Source organism: Mauremys mutica, chromosome 8 (genome assembly GCF_020497125.1).
Source record: "Mauremys mutica isolate MM-2020 ecotype Southern chromosome 8, ASM2049712v1, whole genome shotgun sequence".
Classification (NCBI taxonomy): domain Eukaryota; kingdom Metazoa; phylum Chordata; order Testudines; family Geoemydidae; genus Mauremys; species Mauremys mutica.
Window position 1 is genome coordinate 1182242 of NC_059079.1, and position 27290 is coordinate 1209531.

The window sequence follows — 27290 nt, forward strand, 5'->3', positions numbered from 1 at the left end:
GACCGAAATGGGGTGCCCAAGCTCTAGCGGGAAGCTTTCCAGACAGCACTGCTGCCATCTCTGGGTCTGATTTAGATTCAGAATAGGAGTAGGGAGGAGAGGCAAAGGGAGAATCTGATTTTTCTTTAGAGTAACAGGGATGGGGCAAACAGGGCTTCCCACCCTACATTGTTTTAAGATTTTTTAATGGGAAAAGCAATTTGAGTTCCTCTCCCCACCTCTCCTCTTATCCTCCCTTTGGGTCATCCCCTTTTCTTCCCCTTCACCCGTGGGAATGTAACCCTTCCTCTGTGTTTCCAGCTCTTTGATGTTTTTGCTTTTCGTATTGGAGCGGCCTCCCCATACCCATCTGCCCCTTCCTGGCACCTGAAGTGGGTTTTCTTGTGTCAGTTTTCTACCTTGGCCACAGGAGACTTCTCACCAGGGGCGTTCTAGTGCCCCTACTTATCTTTCACCTTCTGTCTGTTTCTCTTGTTTCCTGCCACTTCTTTCATCTCCAGTGGTTTCTGCTGACCACTCTTGTCAGTTTTTTCTTCTTTAACCTTTGGATGTGTAGCATTAAGAGTGTTTCACGGGACACTGCACTACATGCAGGAGAGGGGGTCGCACGGTGTCTGGACTTGAAGCAGGTTGTCCTAGTGCTCAGTATTGCTGACCCACCTCATGTGTGACCTGAGTGATAAAATGATGAGGTGAGGTCTGTGCCCCTAAGGCGAAGTCCTGCTTCCTGTGGACCAGGGGTAGGCAACCTATGGCACTTGTGCCGAAGGCGGCACGCAAGCTGATTTTCAGTGGCACTCACACTGCCCGGGTCCCGGTCACCGGTCCAGGGGGCTCTGCATTTTAATTTAATTTTAAATGAAGCATCTTAAACATTTTAAAAACCTTATTTACTTTACATACAACAATATTTTAGTTATATATTATAGACTTATAGAAAGAGACCTTCTAAAAACGTTAAAATGTATGACTGGCACGTGAAACCTTAAATTAGAGTGAATAAATGAAGACTCGGCACAGCACTTCTGAAAGGTTGCTGACCCGTGCTGTAGTACCACGAATATAGTTCAGTTTTTCATGTGTCCATTGTTTTGCTCCTTTCAGTAATTGAAACAGGATGAGTTTAAAGTTAACTGTGGCCTGAGGCTGTGACTTTGCAATTGCCATTAAAGAGTAGTTTATAATGGTCGTGTAGTATAGCAAGTTCCCCTCTTCTCTGCCACGTAGAAGAGTTGGAGTAATACTTCCCCCACCGTAGCATGATGGAAGGATGAGTAGCTATTGATTATACTAGGAAAGGAACTGTAATTATGTCACTGTTGATTGTGCCACTGTTGTGAAGGGCCCAATCCTGGAAGGTACCAAGCATCCTCAGCTACTATTGAAGTTATTGATTGCTGAAGTGGATCAGCCTTTTGTCCCACACTTACTGATACTTCTCTTATAAGCCACAGGATCTTAGAGCGCTGTTCTTTTATATTTTTATCAAGGTTGAAGTTGGCAATAAAATCCATCAATGTGATTAGTAAAATCACCAGTGTAAATACAGTTCAGATGTTTTAAGTCAGAGGATCCACATCTGTATTAGCGGGTTGATATTTTTTCAAGTTTTGTTTAATAAAGAACAGCATTGGATCTCCTTTTGTTCCGGGGCTCCCCAAAGGGCAAACATATTCCTAATCCTGAATTTTCTTGCTTCGCTGGATAAGGAAGTCTCTTTTGTCAGGTGGTATATTTGTATTTATGGATTCTATTCCTGAATTCATTCTCACTTTCAGTCTCCATTTCAGTAGGAACCAATAAAAAAACTCTTTTCTTTTCCTTGTCCAGGTTATTGAGTTCGATGATGGGTCAGGATCAGTTCTCCGGATTCAACCCCTGCGTGTTCATCGAGATGAAGCAATCTATGAGTGCACCGCAACCAACAGTGTTGGGGAAATAAATACCAGTGCCAAATTAACAGTGTTAGAAGGTAGGTGGGAATCTCTCATGTTGGCAGAGTGGCTGGTGATATGTTTTCTGGCTTTCATACCTGCAGGTTTTCTTAGTGACTCCAGATAATACTGAGGTATTCTGGATTAGTTCTGGAAGGCCATAGGCCTCCAGTATTATTTGCCATCGTTTCCTTCAATGACAGAAGTCTTTGTCTGTTAATGTTTGTGAGCAGGAAGGAGCTGTAGATTGTGAGCTTCGCTTTGAAGTGCATCTGTGCCATGCCCACTTTCACCTTTTGGGATCTAGCCAGACACACACCTTTATGGTCTTTCTCGTTTGTCCTACAGGGCCTCTCTCCATGGTATCTGAGAACCTGCACTTTGAAATATGAAATCTATATTTCTACCCCATCTGGACTAAATTGCCACAGTTTGTTGTGTATGGGTTTGCAAGTCGCTCTTCAGCTTTTGCAGCTGGTGTGGAATTTAGCTGTTCTTACTTTTTGTTGTAGTAACAACTTTCAGTTCTGTTTCCTCTCTTTATGGAGGACTGGAGTGGCTACATAAAGCACTACGTTTGATATAAAGATCTTGATACTTGCCTGCAGTAGAATATGAGTTTTATTTTAGTTCTTGTGCTGGTCCTTCTTCTAAATGGTTTTAGTATGTATTTTGTATAAAGGGACAGTGTCTTTAGATACCATTGCTTTTTTTCATGTAATTGTTTTATAGATTGTAATCATTATTGTCCACTTTTGTCTAAGATAAAGTTTCTTATTTTACTATACATGGATATGATAGTATTTGTTTATATAATGAGACTGTAAATTGCCCTGAGGTGCTCAAATGTAGGACTTCCTCCAAGTGGAATTTTTATTTGTATTCGATATCTCTGATAAAAGAGGAAGGGCTGTTTTCCAACAGAGGATGAAGCACAATACTTGGTATGGATAAACTGTTGAATAATCCTACAGTGAAGAGGGCTTGACTGTACTGTGAGAACTGAACCACAACATTTGGCTGAAGTTCCTGGTTGGTTTGTTGGTGCCAGACCTAGCAAAGAGGAAGGACGCTCCAGTGGATAGGGCATTAGCCGGAGGCTTGGGAAACTGTTCAGTTCTTTGCTCCAGTGCCTACTTCCCATGCAGTAACCCTCTCGGTCTCGGGGCCTCCATTCCCCATCTGCCCTACTCCGCTCTAGAGGCAGCACCAAGCCCATGGTGGGCATTACCGCAGTGTAAAATAATAAATGTGCGCTGCTGGCTGCGATTAAGCAGGGAATTTCATCCCCAAAGGAAAATGTTTAGGAAAGTTCTGAGGGAGTGGAAATGGGGTTTAAAATGGAACGTCTCTTTCAACCCAGTATGTGCGGGTGTATTGGATGCATGCACACGTGCAGCTGTGAGCTGGCAGGGGAGCCAGGGAATCTCCCACTCACATTCCCTGGGGCTGAGGGAGAAGGTGAGCTCTGTTTGTTCAAATACGATAGACGTGGACACACTGATTTATACTTTTTTCTCCTTTGAAGATTTTTACAGATAAGTTCTTATCTTTTTAGCCAAATCTTTGCCCTTCTATTCTCAATGCCAGTGTTTGTTGTGCCCGTTTCCATATTGCACCTGATGGCTGCTATGCATGAGCATGGGGGTTTGTGACGCTTCTCCTGCATTGTGGCTGTACCTGAAACCACTTCTCTTTGCTCAGGTAATGTCAGCATGGGTACTAGCCCTGGCTAGCTGATCCTGTAGGGCGCACTCCAGCACTCGCATCTCAGGGAATGTTTTTTGGCCCAGGCTCCTCTTTGTCTTGCTTTTCTTCCCCAACAAGAATTCCACCAAACTGTTTGGAAACGGCACATGTTTTGTGTGAAGCAAACAAGAAAATTAAATAGGAGGGTGAAATGCTCAGGCATCTTAGTGGGGTTTGGCTTTTCTTACTGATAGCGAGGTTAATGTAATTTTTGTAATTGCTGTCAGGTGGAAATTGAAATGGTGCAGACCTGCTGTCTTTCAAGAGCTTGACTAGTGCAAAGATCCCAGGTGTGCGGCAGAGCTCTGCTGATCACAGACATTCTCAGGGGTACATGCTGCTAAAGATACAGCACATATTGATTTTACATTTCAACCTTTTGAATTCTTCTCCACAATTTGATCTTTAGAACACAGACCTTAGCATTGAAGCCAGTTGTTCACAAACACTCAGGGTTTAGCTGACTTCTCTGTTGTCCTCGTTGCAGACTAATCTGGAGCTTTGTTTGATTTAGATTTCTGCTGCGTTTTGTGCATCAGTGGCACATTGTCTTTTCTGATTGCTAACTTACTCTATTCAGTATATTAAGAAACAAGCTGGAGTCTCATCTCTTCCTGTAGGAGCCAGGAGCTCAAACACATGTGAATGTTCTGGAACAGTTTGATTCCCTGCCACATCCTTAATCTGCTGCTTCCTTCTCCCTATTTTTTTCTGTCTAACTTCAAATCCTGTTTGTGAGCAGAGCTGCATAGACTTAGTGTAATTGAAAATTATTTCTCCTGTTGATAGCGGCGGGTGAGGGAGACATGCAAACACCTCCTCTTCTCTTTTTCTCCTGGGCAGCTGATAAGCTGAATTATGTATGAGTCATATTGAACATTTCTGTCTTTTTCAATTATGACCTGAAGCAGCGTACAAGTACACTCTTGCATGCCTAGCAGCAGGGAGAAAGCAAAGCAAACAGGGGAGGGTTCAAATCAATACATTGACACACATTCCCAAGGAAACCTTCAGGGACAGTTAGTGGGTACTCCACGTAGCAAAATTAATAAATATATTATTCAGTTGTAGTGTGCAGGATTACATCTAGCATTTTAGAGCTTTTTAAGTAGGGTGATTATATGAAATGTCAATAGAGAAGGATGAGCAGTGTGGCAAGAATTTGGCAACATTTGCTACCCTGAACAAACCTGATTACAGGAGTCTCCATGTAGTGCTCCTTAACAAAACGCCTTCTATCTTCAGCTTCGTCGCTGTATTAAGAAAGGCAGAGGTAATTATGTTCTCCACTGGTCTCACGTAATCTGCATTCTGTCAGTATTGATTTGCGAATTCCAATTGGCAGGGAAAAAGTAGCGCAGGATCTTTCACCAGGGTTTACCGTTGCCCGGCCAGTGTAGTGAGCTCACTCAGCTGTGAAGCACTGTGCTTTCTCCCAAGAGTTTGGAACATAGGCATTGTTACACTTCAGCTTGCCGCCTTAATAAACAGTGGTGAGAAACGATCTGAACCTCGGTGAACGCTGATGCTCTGTGCACAGACTTTTCAGCCCGCTGCTGCCCAGAGCATGTTGTGTCATATCAAGGCACCATTGAAGAAATACATTTAGAGCTTAATTCTCCTTGTTTTAAGTTTAATGAATGCTAAAATATTATCTCTAACTTCCATTTCCAGCGTTCGTTTACAGAAATCCCTCATGCCTTGTATCCTAAACTACTTATCTGCGGCATAACTGAGCTTGTTTTGAGCCCCTGTGCATTCATCTTGGGTGTGCTGTCAAACTCCGCCATGAAGTAGCTCCTGTTGAGGAGAAGCAGAATAGCAACAGAGGGACTACGTACACAGTAGGCTTTAGTTCCAAGCTAACCCACTACGTTAGTTTCACTTGATGCACTTTCCCTGCCAGAAGTCAGGGAAGTTCTGGTGCATTTTAATGGAGCCCCAGAATCTAGTAAAACTCCAGAGTACATTGTATCGGGGTGGGAAGCACCTCCGTCTGATTGTGGTTCACTGATTACTGAACCATGTCATGAGCTTAATTTCTCTCACCATCTGCTGGCTCCATCCCAGTTCCTGGAGTTACCCAGTTTGAAACACTGCAAATGATAAACATTTGACAGTTGCAAATGATTTCTGCAGAGAGCTGGATCTCCGAAGGCCTGAAACAATATGTCCTGTTGTAAACAGTCATCTAACAGTGGTTTCAGCATTGCAATGGTAAACAAAAGTTAGCTGTGTTTAATCCTTATTTTTGCTTGGTTACTTACAAAAGGATCAGTTGGAACATCCCTTTTTGGATAATGTTTGTCTCATTTTCTTTTACATCTTCTTGCCAAGAAAAAATGTCAGTAACAGTAATAAAATTAGATTGATTATGGAGGAGAGTTTGGTTCGGTTTAGATGCAGTATGTCTGTACGCAAAGTTGAATGCTGCAACCCCAAAGTACACTGTAGCTCATCTTAAGAGGGATGAAATGTTCCCTTTCTGTAGAAGAAGATGAGATTAGAAATGTCTTGTCCATCCTCCTGGCCAATACACGACTGCTCTCCCCTGTATTTGCTCAAGGAGTCTAGTTTTATATGGCCTAAGTAATAGGTTTTCTATAGTCTCCCTTGGGAGACTGTGCCACAGATTTAAATCCCTCTGTTCTTTGTCACTGAAGTTGGTCTAACTGCATAGAAGAGACTGATGTTGGGTTAAATGCCCTCTGTAAATATTGCATTCCTGAGTGCTGCAGTACAGTGAGTCTCTGCATGCTTTGCTGCATTGGGAAACTTCCTGGCAGCACTGTGACATGGATAGAAACAGAGCTGCCTATAAGGATTTTTTGTCTTAGCTGGTGGTGTACCACGTTTTTAACAAAAGTTAAAATTAAGCCAATTATTTGTGGATGAGCTATGTGTCATGCTCTGCCCTGCCCTGCTGGAGAGCCTCGTTCACTGTTCAGTCTCATGCCTCCTGGTGGCACGGTGCACGTCCTACTCCTAAAGAAAGTGCCTTGCACTGCTCAACAGCAGGTGCCCCTATATTGCTCTGGCAGGCTGACTTGGCAGCCATGTTGACTACCTCAAAGTTTTGTTCGTTTCTCAGCTGCTAAGGTGGTGACTGCAAAATGAGGTCTAGAGGATAGGGAGGGGGGAAATAGGAGGTTTCTTAAGGTTCTGACTCCCCGAGAATCGTCGGGGTAGAGGTGAGCATTAAGGACTTAACTTCAACTAGAGCCAAGAGCAATCACAATCACTGTTTAACTCACCTTGTATTGCCTGGGTAATAACAGTTGTTACATCGTTGTATCCTGTGTGCTGCTAATACCTAGACACGCCAGGGTATCCTAGATGACTGTGGTGCAGCTGTTCTACCTTTGATACCTACAAATCACTCATCACCTCAGAATCTAGGTGCTGAATTCTAAATTTCCTTACTTATGTCAGATTAAACGAGAAATGTAACATTACTTTAATGTTGTTTTTTTAATTTAGATAAGAGACTGGCTTTCCTGGCTGCAAACAAGACAATTGAGAAGTAAATTTGTCAGCCGAAGACCATAAGAACGGCCATATTGGGTCAGACCAATGGTCCATGTAGCCCAGAATCCTGTCTGCTGACAGCAGCCAATGCCAGGTGCTTAGGAGGGAATGAACTGAGCAGGGCAATTACTGAGTGATCCATCCCCTGCCATCCACTCCCAGTTTCTAGCAGTCAGAGGCTAGGGACACCCGGAGCATGGGGTCGCACCTCTGACCATCCTGGCTAATAGCCATTGATGGACCTAGCCTCCAGGAACTTACCTAATTCTTTTTAAAGCTGCTGCCTAGTAATTTATTGGGTTTGCATGTTATGTGAAGGGGTGCAACACTTACTTTCTCCACAACATTCACATTTTATAGACCTCTGTCATATTCCCCCGTTAGCTGTCACTTTTCTAAGCTGAGCAGTCCCAGACTTTTTAATCACTCCTCATATGGAAGCTGTTCCAGATGCCCTAATAATTTTTGTTGCTCTTCTCTGTACTTTTTTTCAATTTTAATATCTTTTTTGAGATGAGGTGACCAGAACTGCAGTAGTCAAGGTGTGGCGGTATTGTGGATTTATATAGTAGTATGATACTTTCTGTCTTATTTTCCTGTACCTTTCCTAATGGTTCCTAACATTCTGGTTTTTTGACTGCACATTGAGCAGATGTTTTTGGAAAACTATCCAAGATGACTTCAAGATCTTTCTTGAGTGGTAACAATTGATTTTGACCCCATTAGTTTGTATGTATAATAAGGATTATGTTTTCCAATGTGCATTACTTAGCATTTATCAACATTTAATTTCATCTGCCATTTTGTTGCCCAGTCACCCTGTTTAGTGAAATATTGGTAATTCTTCACAGTCAGCTTTGGACTTAACTATCTTGAGTAATTTTGTATCATCTGCATATTTTGCCACCTCATGGTTTACCCCTTTTTCCAGATCATTTATGAATATGTTGAACAGCACTGGTCCCAGAGCAGATCCTACCTCTCTCCATTGTGAAAACTGACCATTTATTCCTACCCTTTGTTTCCTACCTTATAACCAGTTACTGATCCTAGAGTGTACCTTCCTCTGATTCCATTGCTCCTTATTTAGCTTAAGAGCTATATCCCTGGATCACCCTTGTCACATGTTTGCTGACACCCTGAAAGCATTCTAATCGATTGGTGAGGCATGATTTCCCTTTACAAAAGCCATGTCTTCTCCAACATCTAGTATCCAACTAGATCCAAATATCCAACTAGATGGAGCTACTATAAGGTGGGTGCATAACTGGTTGGAAAACTGTTCCCAGAGAGTAGTTATAAGTGGTTCACAATCAAGTTGGAAGGGCATAACGAGTGGGGTCCCGCAGGGATCAGTTCTGGGTCCGGTTCTGTTCAGTATCTTCATCAATGATTTAGATAACAGCATAGAGAGGACACTTATAAAGTTTGCGGATGATACCAAGCTGGGAGGGGCTGTAAGTGCTTTGGAGGACATGATTAAAATTCAAAATGTTCTGGACAAACTGAAGAAATGGTCTGAAGTAAATAGAATGAAATTCAATAAGGACAAATGCAATGTTCCTTCCTAAGTGGAGTACTATTCAGTTGCACACATACAAAATGGGAAATGGCTGCCTAGGAAGGATACTGCGGAAAGGGATCTGGGGGGTCATGGTGGACCACAAGCTAAATATGAGTCAACAGTGTAACACTGTTGCAAAAAAAGCAAACATCTTTCTGGGATATATTAGCAGGAGTGTTTAAAGCAAGACATGAGAAGTAATTCTGCTCTGCTCTGCGCTGATTAGGCCTCAACTGGAGTATTCAGTCCAGTTCTGGGCACCACATTTCAGGAAGGATGTGAAGAAAATGGGGAAAGTCCAGCGAAGAGCAACAAAAATGATTAAAGGTCTAGAGAACATGACCTGTGAGGAAAGATTGAAAAAATTGGGTTTGTTTCATCTGGAAAAGAGGAGACTGAGAGGAGACATAACAGTTTTCAAGTACATAAAAGGTTCTTACAAGGAAGAAGGAGAAGAATTGTTCTTCTTAACCTTTGAGGATAGGACAAGAAGCAATGGGCTTAAATTGCATCAAGGGAGGTTTAGGTTGGACATTAGGAAAATCTTCCTAACTGTCAGGGTGGTTAAGCACTGGAATAAATTGCCTAGAGGTGTTGTGGAATCTCCATCATGGGGAATTTTTAAGATCAGGTTGGACAAACACCTGTCAGAGATGGTCTAGATCGGGGCGGGCAAACTTTTTGGCCCGAGGGCCACATCTGGGAATAGAAATTGTATGGCAGGCCATGAATGCTCACAAAATTGGGGTTGGGGTGCGGGAGGAGGTGAGGACTCTGGTTGGGGGTGTGGGCTCTGGGATGGGCCTGGGGATGAGGAGTTTGGCGTGTAGGAGGGGGGCTCTGGGTTGGGACCAGTGCATCAGGATCAGAGGGCATTGGGGTTTGGAGGGCAGGATGGAGATCAGGGCTGGGGCAAGAGTACGGGAAGGGGTGCAGGTTCTGGCTGGGGGTGCGGGCTCTGGGGTGGGGCTGGGGATGAGAGGTTTGGGGTGCAGGAGGGTGGTCCAGGGATCGAGGGGTTTGGAGAGAGGGAGAAGGATCAGGGCTTGGGCAGGGGGGTTGGGTGCGGGGAGAGGCTCAGGGGTGCAGGCTCCAAGCAGCGCTTACCTCAAGCAGCTCCCAGAAGCAGCGGCGTGTCCCTTCTCCAGCTCCTACGCGAAGGCGCAGCCAGGCAGCTCTGCACACTGCCCTGTCCGCAGGTGCCACCCCTGCAGCTCCCATTGGAGTGCCAGAGGGGGCCATTGGAGCGGGTAGAAGCCGGAACAGGGCCATGCCACGGCTTCCGGGAGCACCAGAGCAGGGATGAGCTGCATGGTGCGGCCCCTGACCTGGCTGTAGTGCCAGAGTAGGGCCAAGCCACGTGGTGCAGTGCCGGAGCGGGAGCTTAAAAGCAGGCTTTAAGCGGCTCGGCCAGCTGACCACAGTTTTCCCACCCCTGGTCTAGATAATACTTAGTCATGCCATGAGTGCAAGAGACTGGATTAGATGACCTCTAGAAGTCCTTTCCAGTCCTATGATTCTCACCCCATGAATAGTCTTTTATGAGGGTTTTTGACAAAGTCCAAATAAATTATGTTGACCAGTTCTCCTTTAGCCGCTATTTTATTGAAATATTCTAATAGGTTAGTGAGACTTGATTTTCCTTGGCAGAAGCCATACTGGTTAGGCCCTATCACATCATGATATTCTGTTGAAGTAGTAGTGCTGGTTAGTCCCTAGCTATCTGAGGGAAGTTGAGAGAGAAGGTGGGGGAGGTGATATCTTTTATTGGACCGACTTCTGTTGGTGAGAGAGACGAGCTTTCGAGCCACACAGTGCTGAAGAAGCGCTAAGTGTGGCTCAAAAGCTCGTCTCTCTCACCAATAGAACTTGGTCCAATAAAAGATATCACCTCCCCCAGCTTGTCTCTCTAATATCCTGGGACCGATACAGCTATATCGACACTGCATACAACAAGGGAAGTTGAGTTACGCACACGTTGGGGGTACAGTGGAAGACCATGGGATTGCATGGGTATCACTGTGGCCTGGTTTGGCCTGCAGATCATTTTGCTGGTGATAATGTGTGAGGCAAAATCCAGCTTGACTCCCAGATCCCAGATTGAGTTTGGAGGGCTGGCAACTAGACAAAATATTTTATTTGTGAACCATGTTCACGTCAAAGAAATTAGACCTGGAACCCCACAATTCTATTTTACAGTTGCTTTCTAAGCATAAGATGCACTTGAATGGAGATTGAGTTAATTCTATTAGAAAAGAGACACAGAACTAATTAAATTGTAACTTTGGAAGACTTGAGTAGTTGCATCCATAAACACTACTCATATGAAAAGAAGACAAACATCCCATGCATTTCAGTTCTACGAGTGTCCCTCAGAAGTTAAAGAATAACAGCTCCATACTTACCACATGTTTCAAGCTCAAAAGGCCTTTCTTACTGCTGGATCTACTTCAAGGTAGCCCGTTCTGAGAGCTTACATGGAGAAGCATAGCAACCTATTACTGACAGCTGTGCTCTCTTTAGTACATATGTCAACCCTGCCTGATATCGTCTGCTGACTGATAAAGTTAGTCATGATGTGTGTTTAGAGCTATAGAATAGTCTCCCAAGAGAGTTTGAAGAACCCATCACATGGATCTTTGGAAACAAAACTGGAAAAATCTCCTGAAAATGTCATAGGGAGCAAGCCAGCATTAAAGTAATTGTGGCATTTATGTTGTCATTTACTAGTTTATTACAAGGTAACTTGTGTGTACACGCTCTCTGTCTCTCATGTATATAGAAATGGAAACACTTAGCACCACAGTGATCTCCAGTAACTCCCTATGCAGAAATGAGGGAAGCACACGGCTAGTCAGTAAAAATTGAGTGCAAGTTGTTCCATGGGAAACAGTCCGCAGAGAGAACAAAGCATTATAGTACCCATCCAGTTGCAGAGAATTCAGTGCAAATACCTATAAAACATCATTAAATCTTACGCGTATGAGAAGTTTCTTACATAACCCTCTCTGGTTAGAGATCCACCTTTTCTTCTCTACTTTCCCACTAAAATATCACAGCCCCAAATAAACCACCCTCAAGATGGGAACCTGAATCCTAATGAGACACCCAGCAAACTGTAAGTTTGAAACGACAATGAACTCAGATAGCTGACGCAACCACAGCACTTCAGAAACCAGACCTCCATGCTGGGAGAAGTATGATAAAGGAATTTCTCATTCATATATCACCTACAATCCGTGCAGAAGAGGAAATTTCATTTATACTTTTCCCATTCCTTCCCCTATTCAAGAAGACGTATAATCAGACCGTTGTTATCGATTGGCCACCTCTTGATCTCAGCCTGAGGCGTTGACAGTACAAAATGAAGTTGGCTTGCAACAAAGACCTGCCAATAGTGATTATTTTAACAGTTGGTTTCAATCCATTGAGCTCAGACACAAGGCTCAGCTCCTGCTTTTTCTTATGTCTTTTGTCTTTTTTTTTTTAATTTAATTTTATTTTTTGGAGTAGGGGAGAGTCTATGGTTAAGGCACCTGTTAAAATACAAGTGACAAAGACTCCTGTGGCACCTTATAGACTAACACGTATTGGAGCATGAGCTTTCGTGGGTGAATACCATGCATGCATCCGACGAAGTGGGTATTCACCCATGAAAGCTCATGCTCCAAAACGTCTGTTAGTCTGTAAGGTGCCACAGGACTCTTTGTCTGGATCCGTAAAAAAAACGACAGACACGGCTACCCCTCTGATACTTGTTAAAATACAGTACCAGTTACTGATCAGGAAAAAACATTCAGCCCAGTCTCCCAGGAAGTTGGTGCTAGAGATTACGGATAAATAGCATTGCCTCAAGAAGTCATCCTGTTGTTGTTAATTCATTAATTGCACTCTGTTTTTGCACCTAGTACAATTGGTGCAATGAAGGTTCAAATATTTGCCCTCCATAGGCTCTTTCAGAAGCTCACCTGAATGTTAATCTATCATGAATCTTACGGTACTCAGACAGCTTCTTCCCCATAGCAGTTGCAAACTCTTGATTGTCTTCTGGAAATTTCAAAGTTTAATAATACAGCAATCATTCTTATTGGTACCTCTCACCTGCTCAGTTTCCTTCTGCTTAGAGCTCCAGAAGAGCTGTTTAAAACCCCTTTCTCCCAAAGAAAACCAGTGAGCGTGAGGCATGATAAGAGCACTCTTTTCAGGATTCTCTCTCCAGGATGGATGATGCCAGGGGGGAAAACTGCAGTGTGTTCATCTGGCATGCTAATCCTTTGCTTTGTTGCGTCAGTCTCTTTACCACATGGGTCCAGCCCAAATGAAATCTCTCCAAATACTAGATCTGAGAGTTCAATGGAGACATGCAAATGCTGATTTACAGTTGTAACTTCATGCAGTTATATCTCAAAACTGACATCATGCTCTTCCAGCCACTTTTCTTGCCCGGTGGGGATGACTGGAAGCGTTTAAACTGTGGAGTATTTCCTCCAACTTAGAATCCAAAGCCTTGCTTTTTTTCTTCACAAATCCACAATTTTTATATCACCCTTACAAGCCAAGCAAGGTTAAAAATAATCTTTCTGTGTCTCTGATTTTAATCCCCCCTTTGTCATCCTCACTGGCCACCTTGGAGAGGAAAGAAGAGTAGTGAAAGTATTGATGATAAATTGAGGTAAATATTGTTGGCTGGTGATGTTAAATAGTGTTGTGGGGAAAGGTATATGTTTGGAGGCTGCATGGCCCAGGATCAGAGAATATTCAATATAGAGAACAAGAGCAAAGGAGAAAAAGGCTGAGTCTGTGGAAGAGTGAGACAGAAAAAACAGGCCTTTATATCCTCCCACTTTGTGATTCACAACTTCTCATGGCCTGGACATGCACAGCCCAGCAGCTTATGCCTGCACCATCTCAAACAGGATTTACCTACCATATGGCGCTCCACCCAGAAAACACTCCAGGCAATGCCAAGAGATTGCTCACAGTTCCAGGAGTGCAGAAAGAGGGTGGCACAGTCTGTCTGTAGCTAATGCATGGTAACCATCCAGAATCTCTGGAGCATGCCACATACGTGGAGATTTCATGTTGGCGTCAACCAGATGTTTCTTCATTTTTGAAGTGAGAAAATAAGGGAGATGCTTTCTTGGTTCATACACCCATCTTCAAAGATACATTGGTCTCTTTTTTCCCAATGGGCAAGGCAGACTAGCACCAGGCAGAGTCTTGCTGTGAACATTTTCAAGTGAATGTCTTCACTGGCATTACAGGGGCAGTTAGATTCACAACTGAGCTTGTTGTCAACATTCCTCGGATGCTAATGAGGGAAAAATCTCTCTCAAGCTGGTTGTGTGGGTACAGGCTATGGGGAGGATCCACGGTGCATTTGCCATTTCCTGCATCCTGTCCTTCACAGGAAAGCTATTGGGTATCCTGGTCTTCATATACTGTCTGTGTCCAATAAAGTAGCACACTAGAGGGTCTAGTGACTTGATTGGTTCAAATTTATCTGCAGGAGCAATGATATCTCATGAAAAATTCTCTGCTGCCAGGTTAACGAGAGTCCACCTGATTAGCAAGCAACGTAATTGTTACATTGCAGCTTCCGCCCTACATGTGCTTGTTGTTGAAAACTTTGTAACTGATCAGAGGACTAATGCCAAGGCTTAGATGCAGTAAAACTGGTAACTTTTACCTTCAGAGTGTGTCTTTCACAAAGAAGAGAGAGGAGAAGGATGCAGAAGGATTCTTGTCTTTACTAATCAGACACTAAAAGTGATGGAAGTGTAAAAAAGAGAGAGAGTGCTGTTGCCCCAGGCATGAATTTTACACACGTTAGTTTGTTGTTCAGTTTGGCTCATTGATCCTATCACAATTGATAATTCATTAAGTTGTGACTACTGTAGCGATTACAATGTGCAGATGAATCTGAACTGCACATCTAGGTGATCCCAATATGTTAATTATTTAAAAAGTACTCTATAGCTGGCCATCCCGTACATTCCAAGTGCCATTTCATATTATCGAGTCATTTGCTGCGGATGGCAGAGACATGGCCTTTTTATTCCTGTGATACTACTTGGTCTCTTTTTTCCACATTTCAAACAGTGGGATTTGGTTGCCAGTGCAGCCTTTATCCTTTCAGGAAGGAAAATTATAGGGCTTTGTAACTCCTTTCCTATGCTACCTGAATTTTCATCTGTAGCTTATCTTCTCTGTGTCTTTGCCTGTAGGGAGAGAGAGGCTTCTTTCCTTCACTGAGTCATGTAAAGTGTGATAGGTTCATAGAGGTGACCTTCTGGACTCTTGGGTATTAAGATTTAAATGATTGGCATAGCTTTAGGTAATAACATAATGATAACGACTCACATTATGCATCACCTTTTGTCTCAAAGAATTCCGGAACACTTTACAAACTGTCAAAGCAGCTGCCTTGGAGTTGAAAAGAGGCAACTGGTTCACGTAAGAATGGCCCTACTGGGCACTCTCTCCCTCCATTGTAATTACTGGAGAAATAATAAAGTATTTGATTTTGCTGCATCCAAACAAAAAGCGAGAACTGAGTTTTTCTCCGACAATTTGGGGGCTCGTCCGGGATGGCAACGCCCACGGACCCACAGACAGCTACTACGGATCATTCCCCTTCGAACCCCATGGCGCCACATGAGAGGTATGAGACCTTTTGAAATCTCTATTGGGGTATTGGAGGAGGACTGTCCGTGAGGACGTCTGTCTCTGTTGGGCTCACGCCATCTGAACTTATTGACTGTGCAGCAAGATCAGATGCAGAGTGGTATTGGGGAAAGGCCCCAACAAGGTTAGTTTATAGCAGTACTGGGAACTGCTGAGTTGGCCAAGGTAAATGCATAAGGTAATGCATAGGTAAACCCGGACGAGCCCCCAAATTGTCGGAGAAAAACTCAGTTTCGCTTTTTGTTTGGGTGCAGCAAAATCAAATACTTTATTATTTCTCCAGTAATTACAATGGAGGGAGAGAGTGCCATAGGACACAGGGTTGCCCCATTCCTGGACAGGTGTCTCAACTGGTAAACAATTACAGCAAGCCTTTATACTTTTGTTACAGACAATAACTAGCAATAATACAGACGGTAAAAAGCAACAAATACATTTTGTTTATACATAAGCCGTTCTGCTATTTTATTTGTGTCACTCCTAAAAGACGCCAGCCTGCATATTTGGTTATCAGTTGCAAGGTCGTAATAACTTTGTACACAGTTCTTGTCCCCTCGCCTCGCACTATCCTTGCCTCTAGAAGTCCCACGTCATTAGGGTTACAGTATGGCCTGACTCTTGCTAACTGACTGACATGCATTAAAATCCCCTTCAAATCCTTGTTAATTATTTCCCTGCTTCCACACTGTCTTGAGTAGTTTTGTGTCATCTGCAAATTTTGCCACCTCACTGTTTACCTCTTTTTCCAGATCATTTATGAATATGATGAATAGGACTGGGCCCAGTACACACCCCTGGGGGACACCACTACTTACCTCTCTCCATTCTGAAAACTGACCATTTATTCCTATCCTTTGTTTCCTGTCTTTTAGCCAGTTACTAAGAGGACCCTCCTTCTTATTTCATGATAGCTTACTTTGCTTAAGAGCCTTTGGTGAGGGACCTTGTCAAAGTATAATGATATAAAAATCTAAGTACAGTAGAACCTCAGAGTTATGAACCCCAGCGTTACGAACTGACCAGTCAACCACACCCCTCATTTGGAACTGGGAGTACGCAGTCAGGGAGCAGACTCCCTCTCCCCCACAAAAAAACAAAACAAAAACCAAATACTATGAAGCACAGTATTGTGTTAAATGTGAACTACTAAAAAAAGATATAACAAGGTAATGTAACTCTTTCTGTGCTTGAGTCATTTAAATTAAAATGATTTAAAGCATTTTTCTTTTGCATAGTAAAGTTTCAATGCTGAATTAAGTCACTGTTCAACTGTAAACTTTTGAAAGAACAACTGTAAAGTTTTGTTCAAAGTTACAAACAACCTCTATTCCTGGGGTGTTCGTAACTCTGAGGTTCTACTGTACACTGTATCCGCTGGATCACTCTTGTCCACATACTTGTTGACTCCTCATCGAATTCTAGTGGATTGGTGAGGCACGATTTCCCTTTACAAAAAACATGTTGAATCTTCCCCAACAAATCATGTTTATCTGTGTGTCTGATAATTCTGTTCTTTACTATAATATCAACCTGTTTGCCTGGTCTGTAATTGCCAGTACTGCCTCTGGAGCCTTTTTTAAAAATTGGCATCACATTGGTTATCCTTCAGTCATCTGGTACAGAAGCTGATCTAAGTGATAAGTTACATACCACAATTAGTAGTTCTGCAATTTCACATTTGAGTTCCTTCAGAACTCTTGGGTGAATACAGTCTAGTCCTGGCGACTTATTGCTGTTTATCAGTTTGTTCCAAAACCTCCTCTAGTGACCTCCTCAAACTGGGACAGTTCCTCAGATTTGTCACCTAAAAAGAATAGCTCAGATTTGGGAATCTCCCTCATGTCCTCAGCCACGAAGACCGATGGAAAGAATTAAGTTAGTTTCTCTGCAATGGCCTTATTGTCCTTGAGTGCTGCTTTATCATCTCGATCGTCCAGTGGCCCCATTGGTTGCTTAACAGACTTCCTGCTTCTGATGTATTTAATTTTTTTGCTGTTACTTTTTGAGTCTTTGGCTGGGTGTTCTTCAGATTCTTTTTTGGCCTTCCTAATTATATTTTTACACTTGACTTGCCAGAGTTTTTTGCTCTTTTCTATTTTCCTAAATAGGATTTAACTTCCACTTTTTAGAAGATACCTTTTTGCCTCTCACTGCTTCTTTGACTTTGTTGTTTAGCCAGGGTGGCACTTTTCTGGTTCTCTTACTATGTTTTTCAATTTGGGGTATACATTTATGTTGAGCCTCTATTGTTCTGTCTTTAAAAAGTATCCAAGCAGCTTGCAGGGATTTCACCTTTGGCTCTGTACCATTTAGTTTCTGTTTAACCAACTTCCTCCCTTTTATGTCGCACCCCTTTCTGAAATTAAATGCTACTGCGGTGGACTGCTGTGGTGTCTTCTCTCCCCGCGAATGTTAAATTTTATTATGTTATGGTCACTGTTACCAACTGGTTCATAGATCCACCTCTTGGACCAGATCCTGTGCTCCACTTAGGACTAAATCAAGAATTGCCTGTCCTTTTGGGGGTTCCAGGACTTGCTGCTCCAAGAAGCAGTCATTTAAGGTGTCAAGAAACTTTATCTCTGCATCCCGTCCTGAGGTGACGTGTACCCAGTCGATATGGGGATAGTTGAAATACCCCATTATTATTGAGTTTTTTATTTTATTAGCCTCTCTAATCTCCCTGATGATTTCACAGTCGCTGTTACCATCCTGGTCAGGTGGTCGGTAAGATATCCCTACTGCTATATTCTTATTACTCAAGCGTGGAATTACTATCCATAGAGATTCTGTGGTACAATTTGGTTCATTTAAGATTCTTACAGAATGCAGCAACCCTGCTCCATAGTTTGATAGTTAAACAGTGCGCACCCCACTCTTTCTTACTTCAGATCTCTCTTGGGGCTAGTCTTCACTAGAAAACGATACTGAGTTAGAATTCCGCCCTGAAGAGTTGCATCCACTAACACCATACTGAGCACGACTTTTCAGACAACGTAGACAGGGACAAGTTAAGTCCAGTAACGTGCCAGCTGGTCATGGGTAAATGCTGGTCATATGACTACTAAGTTGTGGTCAGTATTGTGTTAGTTAACGCAACTCTTGGTGATCATGTTGGAAATGATACTAATAGGATGAAGGGAGGTGCTTTGAAGTACACACTGTCTCTGTAACATCTCACACTATTGAGACATCCTTCGGCTCCTTTGTGATCTCATCTTCACTCCTCTGGCTCCAGGCAACAACTACTCTCAGCTCTGCGGCTCCTGGCTGCTCCCTGCAGCCCTTCTCTGACTGGCTGTGTCCCACACAGCCTCTCGAGGTGCTTGGAAGCCTCACTTCCCCTGCTCCTTTATGGGATGGCGTGTAGTAGGATTCTGAGGCCTCAAAGGGCCTGGTACACCCCACCACAGATGCCTAAAAATTATCAAGACCAAAGTAAAAACAAGTATTTTGTAATAAATTACTTTGGCATTTTAGTTAATTATGTTATCTGATGTCTGTTGTATAACAATGGGCATACCATTTGCGGATGGATTGCAGTAATTTCTGGTTGGATACTGCTATCTTAAGCAGTGCCTCATTAGAACTCTTTTGGCGTAATAAACAACACCGATATCAGTGCCACTGAACGGCTTCATTTTTGCCGATGTTGGCAGATCAACCTGCAGCGCTCTTTTCATTTATAGTAATCTGTAACGTTAAAAAAAATCCGGTGTCCTGTTCTGAGCAGTAACTGATCACACAGTATTGTCAGTCGAAGGCCACTATTTAACTTTATGGGGTTTGCGTGTTTGATATCTCTGTGTTAAAGTATAGTTAAAAAACATTGATTGTTAACATTTTCTCAAATAGATGTCTGTATAACTGTCCCAGGCTTGTCATGTTTGGTACCATTGTGTTTGCGAAAGAAAGGGCTTTTGAATGATACCCAACTTGACCCATTTCCAAAGACAATGTAGTAACATTTCCTTGAACTGCAGGACCTGGAGCTGGGGGATAGGGAGCCCTCGATCCCTCCGCCAGGGCCAGAGGGTGACATCACTGCATTTATGATTCTGTAGATTTGTATTAATCAGTCATTAACTTGCCCCTTGAAATTACTCTTGCTGTCAGACTATAAGTAACATCCGTGTTGGCGCAAGAAGGAACTGGAGCTGAGTCACTATTTCATAGTGAAAGCTGATTCTTTTGCCCATCTCGAATTAATACTTTTACATGTGTCCTCTTTGTTATGTGCAGAGTCGCATATTCAATGACTATTACAAATATTAAAAAGATGGGGCACGAAAAAGAAAAGCACTAAGTGTTAAACAGATCTGTCTGGAACATAAGTTAAGTCACAAAACTTGACAGCTCCACTTTCCTAACAACTGTGTCACTAATACTCACTGAAGCACAGAATCAAAATGCCTTCTCTTATCACTTAACCTTTTCTTTTATAGTATATATTTTTAAAAAATGCAAGCAGCAATGTACATTAGATCTATGCTGCTCTTCTAAGACTGATAAGTGGTGTTTTTCTGTAGCTGAAAAATGAATCGCAAAATCTGAACAACACACAGTGATTCATTATCTTATGCCTGTTGTTTATCGAGACATGAAGCACCAGGTTTCATGGAAACCGGACCTCAGTGCCAAATAAAATAAGGTTGTCCTGTTGTCACCTTAACTGCTTATCTTTATCTTGGTCTACACTGGAGGGGGTGTCGATGTAAGATATGCAACTTCTGCTACGGGAATACCGTAGCTGAAGTCGACGTATCTTATTCCGACTTACCTCCCATCCTCACGGCGCGGGATCGACGGCTGCGGCTCCCCCGTCAACTCCGCTACTGCCGCTCACTCTGGTGGAGTTCCAGAGTTGATGGGGAGCGCGTTTGGGGATCGATCGCTACCCGCCGATATGGCGGGTAGTCAGGATGTACCCTTAGAGTCTAACACTTAGAGCTATTGGGGAAAAGGTGGTCGTCTGGCCTAGCCAAATATCCATGTGTCTGATCCACCAGCAGGAGCTACCCCAAGCTCCATAGCTGTGCTAGTAAGAACATCTCCATCGTGCTACCTGCCAATATGAGGCTTTCAGCTTTTTAAAGGTTATTTTGACATTTATTGTAGTAAACTTTTTTTTTATCTTAAAGTTGTAGGTGACAAATGTATCTGAAAGTGGAGACTGCATGGTTAACTGCAGGCTTGAATTGCGTTATGGCTGAATTAAACAAAACAAAGTCTTAGATTTTAACCTCTGGGCTAGTTTGAAACATGGGAAACATGATGAGGAGAACAGCAATGAATGTGACTTCAAGTGTAGCAGCTGTTCCTGTCTTTTCTCTGAGTACTATCCAAGTTAGCAAATTTGAAGATAATTTAGTGTTTGTTTAAAGTCAAGCACTAACTTTTGTCTGTTCAGTTTTTATTTTCAGTCCACTAGCCAACTGTCATAGCTGACTTCCCTCTGTACTAAAAGAGCAAAAGCAGAGGCCATATAACATATTATTTGGGTTTTTAGCAATCCATACTGTCTTTTGAAAGGAAAGCTATCCCTAATATTTTGATGCTGATGTTTTTCAAGGAGGGAAGGTTTCATTGTGTGACAATTTCATTTGTTTCAGTGTGTTTGGTCTTATCACCTCTTTTGTGTTCAGCCAACGTTCAGCCTTTCTGTGTGTGAAAGGATGCGTTCTGAGTGTTTTATCTCTTTTGATATCTAAAGTAATGAAAAAGTGCCCACCATGAGCTCTAACTTTCTTCCCCAAACAGAGTGACAGCTGCTCCTTCTTACATTTGGCAAACCCTGTAAACAGAAAATATTTTTGTTAAATGAAACACAAACTCTTAGTCTGAAGGCATCTGTGCCATCTATGTCTGTCACCTAATATGCTAATCACTGCAGTATATCAAGGTGCTACAGACATAATGAAGAGTTACATTACATCTGTCCCTAACTTGACTGAGTGCTCCTCCCATTTTAATCCTCCTCCTCTGTTGGGACCAACTCAGTAGCTGTCTTGCAGGCATGCTGGGCTATTCGGCTACTTTGAGGCAAGAAAGGCCTGCTTGAAAAGGTGAGCCTTGCACTGTCTTGGGGGTGGTGATACACCGACTCCCCTCATTTTCCTGGACAGCTGTTGAGACAAGGGAACCAGCTATGGATATGCATTGTTTTTCTCAGGGTATCGTTTGTTTACACTGAGGTAGCACCTAATGTCCCTAATCGTGGAGCCTCTTGCAGAACCTGACTGTGGTAGGTGCTGTACAAATATGAAATAAAAAGAGTCTCTCCCCCCACCTTACAATTTAAGACAAGAGACAGTAGGTGGTACAACAGATAGATCTGAGGAGCATAAGTAACACTGAGATGAAGTGGTCAGAGCACAACCACTGCCTCGCCATTGGTGAGATGTCTGTGGGCATCACAGGAGAGGAGCGTTTTAAGGAGGATAGTGAGGGGCAGCAGGGGAGGTGGTGTAAATGTGCTTACAGGTGATTGAAGCATCATTGGTAGTCCAGAGGTGGGGGCTCAGTGTCTCATGGTTTGTGTGTGACAGATCTTAGGTCAGGTGGGGTAGGCCACAAAGGGCCTTAAAAGGGAAGACAAATAATTTGTGTTTGATGTAGTGGAGGGATGCAGAGAAGAGGAGTGGCTGAGATGAAGTGAGCATCCAGGGAAATGATCTTTTCAGCAGTGATTTGAATGAGTATAATTGGGGCAAGATGGAATTGGTCAAGGTTGGAGAATAGGAGGGTGCAGTAGTTGGGATGTGAAATCTTGAAAGCCTGGAGGAGAGTTTTGGCTGAATGGACAGAGGAAAGGCCAGATTTTAGAGCTGCTGTTCAGGAAGAATTTGCAAGATTTATACACAGTCTGGATGTGAGCACCTAGAGAGAGGTCTCAGTTGAAGATGATGCCCAGGTTACAGGCCTGAGTAATAAGCAGAATTGTGTTCTCCACTGTGATCGTGAAAGGAAGCTGTGAGGTAGGATTGGCGGTGGGGGTTAGGAGCTCTTTTATCCATGCTGAGTTTAAACTGATGACTGGACATCCACAAGGAGATGTCAGAAAGAGAGGCTGAGATTTTAGTTTGGGTGGAAGGAGATACTTGGATACTGTGGTTATTGACACCAGTATAAATGCCTCTGTTGATATCTAGAGCATTAGCAAATGAAAGGCATTTATTTTAGCCGACAAGTGGTTCGTAATCATTGATATATGCAGGGCAGCCACATGGTCCTCTAGCCACACCTTCACCTCGCAGTATGCAATTTTGCAACAGTCCAGAGATGACACCGCATTTGGCAGGGCAGTGCTGCAGTCTGCAACCACATGAACCCCGCCCGCCTCCCCTCTGTCGGAGTATTCCAGCAAGAAGGAACTGAGTAGGCAGCGGGTCGGCAGGGACCTATATACACCATCATAAAGGAGCCACTCCAGGGGCTCCACAGCCACCCTGATGGGTACCGCTAGAGGGAAAAACCTTCCGACAATGGGACATGTGATGCCCGCACACCTAATTGGAGTGGACATGAGCAGCACCTCTCAAAGAACAACAGTTACGAGAGGTCGGTAACCATTTTGTTCAATCTGTCAGGTGACAAGTTGGTCTCCTGAGGAGGGAGAGCTATTGACCATTTTACTGTTGATGACTTGTGAGATGAGAACAAATGAGGCCTTTCTACTGGAGTCCAGTGGGTCAAACTGCTGAAGTCCCTGCTACATAGTATGGTTGACTGGGATTGGCAAGACAGCTTGGTGTTCAATCCTCATAATGTATTAGTCCATTTTAGCTGAATAGAGATCGAAATGTCATTTATTTGTAATGCAGGCCGATATCTCTACATTCTAGACCCTGCACTATGTGGTTAACTGGCAAGACACCCTCCCCCAGACAAACTTCTTGGAAAGATGATGCCAATTGTTGAATGGCGGGGGATGCTAGTGAATGTTCTGTTTTATCATAAAAACCACAAGGAGTCTGGTGACACCTTAAAGACTAACAGATTTATTTGGGCAGGCTCTTTCGTGGGTAATAAAAACCTCACTTCTTCAGATGCAACTGAAGTTTATGCCCAAATAAATCTGTTAGTCTTTAAGGTGCCACCTGACTCCTTGTTGTTTTTGTGGATAGAGACTAACACAGCTACCCCAATACCTGTTTTATCATGTTCTGTAAGCATGGGGAACAGCCAAAGTGTGTTACCTCAAACTTCAGTGAAGGCTGAGCAGCTCCAAGGACCAATGGGAAAAACGTCCTGTCTAATCTAGATCGCCTTCTAAAGTTCTGCTTACCAGGTATCTGCACAGAAACTCAGGCTCCCTGGCACTGACAGTCCCACAAAGATGCTAACACTTCAGGTACACAGGTGATATTCGTACAGTTCTACTTACGTGGTCTGGCTACAGTAATTAATTTACATCACACAGGTTTATGACCCCAGATAGTCTCATTTTTCCGTGCACCAAGGCCAGCTAAAGAGCATTTCCATGGGGCTATTCATCCCTTTCTCTGGATTCTGCTCTGTGTGCCTGAGACACACAAAGCATTCAACAGTGAATAAAGCTTAGAGGAATAGGGAAGTATGATCATTTGAATACTAACTTTTTCAGCTGAATAAGACACCAGCTACTAGGGAAACAAGTGGCAGCCCTAAATTCTTTTCATGAGCAATAATTGAAGCCATTAGCACAATCATTTTCACTAGTTAATAGTAGGCAAACTCCTGAAATGTTGTGGAGTGAATCACTTATGACTGGCTTTACAGTTGGTGTAATCTGACATTTATATTCAGTTGTAAATACTGAAAATGGTAGTGAAATGTGAAAAATGTGATGTGTCATAAAAGATACAGCCTCCTCATTACATTTATTATATGTTTCTGAGATACCCAGCAAATGGAATGAAACTGGGACTTGGTTGCCTCGCTGCATAGTTAAGACATTTTCTGAAAGATTTGCAAATAAGAGGCTGAAATGTAAACCAGACTTTTTTGTTATCTGTAGATTTGAGATGGTCAAACATCAACATAATTATCAGGTTGACCAGTTCTGCTTGAGTGCCCATTGCCTGCAATTGCCTGCGCATCTGTTGGCTGTGAGCTGCTGGTTTCCACGGAAACTGCATGTACCACTACCTGTGAATAATTGAGAATGACAGCTGTAATGAGGGAATTTGGGGCAAATTGTGTAAATATTCGTAACCAGATTACACTGATAAAATATTTTCACAGCAGATAAAGACATAACTTCCAGGCTTAAGGAGATCAAACTGAAGAGGAGCAGGAGAGGGTCCATCTGTGTGAAATCCAAGGGAAGAGTGTTTTAAAACCGGTAACAAATTCCCACTGTTTCAGAGCTGTGTTTGAGAAAGTTGGATTCTGTGCGCTACCTCAAGGGCCTGAAATCCTTTGTAGTTTTGTTCCTGGGGGTAGGTAATTGGAATGCATGAGCTCTGAATATGTAACTACTCTGTGGGCCGGGAAGGATGCAGTCTAGGATGCAGCTGCCTGCTGCATTGATGCAGGTGCCTCATTCTCTCCATACTTTGGGGGCTCACATGCACACACATGCATGCCCAGACCAGGGAGCTTGGAATAAAACAGCTGAATAATAACAACCAGACCCCTTATCCTTTATATCTTTCATTGATTCAAAAAAAAATCAGATTCCGGTGTTTTAATATTCTGAGCACTCCTGTGTTCTGCAGTGTGATCTGCATAAGCCGAAGCAGAGACTATACGAGCTAGCTATTCTGTGTGTGTGAGGGGAGAGGAAGAGTTAGCTGGTTGTAACAGAATTCAGTGTGATTGCTGCTCAGATTCTGTAGACTTGTATTTATGTTGGGTTGAAATGACCTGAAGAATTTCCATTGCCTGTCTTTGGGTGTATTGTCTCTTGCACTGAGCTTGCAGAAGAAACATTTGCAGTGATGTCAGCAAGGAGATTTGTATTCTGTACTAGCCTAAGGTAAAAAAAACAGAACAGTGACTATTTTGTGTGCCGCAACTAACGAGAAGGTTTGGACTAGGACATCATAGTTAATGCTGGACAAAATTAACTTTTCCTTTGAAACTTGATTTTTGTTTTTGCTAGCAGCAGTTTCTCCCCCTGGGTAAAGCTGCAGTGCATGCCCATGCAGGTGTGTGTCTGCCAAAGCCAGGGGCTGGAGTGACCTGCAGGAAGAGATGTTGCCTTTTCTTGGGAAGCGTGTGCAACGTCAGCTCTGCTGCACTCTTCTATTCCTGATCCCCTCTGTGCAGCCATCGTTATTTCTGCAGTTTGGGGGGAAAGACTATACGATGAAACCGTTTTCTCCCTTGAAACAGTGAACTTTAAAAACTTCACATCTTGACTGTTGCTAGGTTACTTGCTTGGATAAATTTAGAAAGCCTTGCTATGCCTTCCCGAATAGGGTAAGGTCTGTTGTGACATGAGGTGGTTGCCCAGGGTAAGTGTCTTTGCAGACCAGCTAGGCTGAGGGTCTGTTGTAGTTCTGACTTGAGAGATGGAACTTGTCGTAAACTGCCTCTGCGCTGAAGCTGTTCATTGATTTGGGGGCAAATAGCTGTAATGAGCTTTCATGGCACCCAACCAATGCCAGGAGTGAAGGGGGGATACACTGGCAGGGCCTGGTTGAAAAGGAATTCGTTTCCACTTCTTATAGTCAGTGATACACAAACATCCAGCAGCCGTAACTCTGCATTAAAAAGTGAGACATCTTGGAGGATTTCCATTCTGGTGTGTAAAACAAGGTCCCTTTCAACTTTGTAGGGCTGTTTTTGTGTTTTTGTTTTCACAAAGAACTCTCTGCTGTTGACTGACGTGGGCTTGTCAAATTTTATAATAAAGGAGGTGTAAATGGAAAGAAATACACTAGTTTGAATCCCAGTCCGTTCAGGATGCCAGAGCCTTTTCAAAGTGAAATGTGTAACACGGGCTGAATGGTTGAGCAACTTCCACCTGCTTCAGAATCTCTCAAAGATAATCAAGAATGATGAAAATTGTTTCTTCATTTTTGGCCTCTAACCAACCTGTTAGCCTTGTGTCTATAAAACAAGGGAAGTCTCCGGACTGGACATAAATTCTAATGATGTTATAGATCACAACTCTTTTGTCAATATTTGACGTAGGAAGGGTTTGTATAGTTATGGCTGATGTTGATAGTATTCATAAGGAAAAATCCATAGCCACAAGACGTACTAAATAGACAGACCCCTAAGGGCAGTTACAAATCTTACTCTGCCACTTCATGCAGCAAGTGACATCCTGGGGGAGAATAAAAGGCAGACGATCCCCAGATTGCAGAGTCAGCACCCACAGAAGAGAGTTAATTCCCAGTGCTGGTCTCTTTCTAACAAAAAGAGGGACTCTCCTTGTCTAGCATATCAACCATGCTGTGTTAGTATCATGACTAAGAATGCCCAGTCTTCTCTCTTCAGCTCAGTTGCTGCCGGCTTTGCCACCTTGTTGAATGCGTGTTAGATTCCAGCAGTTGGTGGCCCTGGCTAACTTAGTCTGTCTTATCTAATGATGCTGCAAGACCAATTATGTTGCCTGTGATCACCAGGTGACAGCACTGATGTTTACACACACAACTGTCATCTCTTTCAGGGTATCAGTCAGTTATCATTTCAGTGGCTGCTGTCTCTGTCTGACACTCTCTTTCTCACCTCCCTTAGTATAGTAACTCGGCAGAGCTCTGCTGTAGGGAATATCCAAGACAATAAAAGGGAGGTTATTGTAGTCTAAACCTTCTGTCCTGCAGAGAAGAAGTTAAAGATTAGCAACCTGCTGAGAGAAACTGTTTGCTTGGGACAGGTATAGAGGACCCTAA

At 43.1% G+C, this 27290-nt stretch overlaps 1 protein-coding gene across 7 annotated transcripts in view; it reads left to right on the forward strand.

The window, feature by feature from the left end:
- Positions 1-27290, forward strand: part of PTPRF (protein tyrosine phosphatase receptor type F) — a 411971-nt gene that overhangs the window by 154502 nt on the left and 230179 nt on the right. For all 7 annotated transcript variants that reach the window (XM_045026633.1, XM_045026635.1, XM_045026634.1 and 4 more), the window contains exon 4: positions 1831-1972. In XM_045026633.1, coding sequence (XP_044882568.1) covers positions 1831-1972 — 142 coding nt within the window. The remainder of the gene's footprint in view (positions 1-1830; positions 1973-27290) is intronic.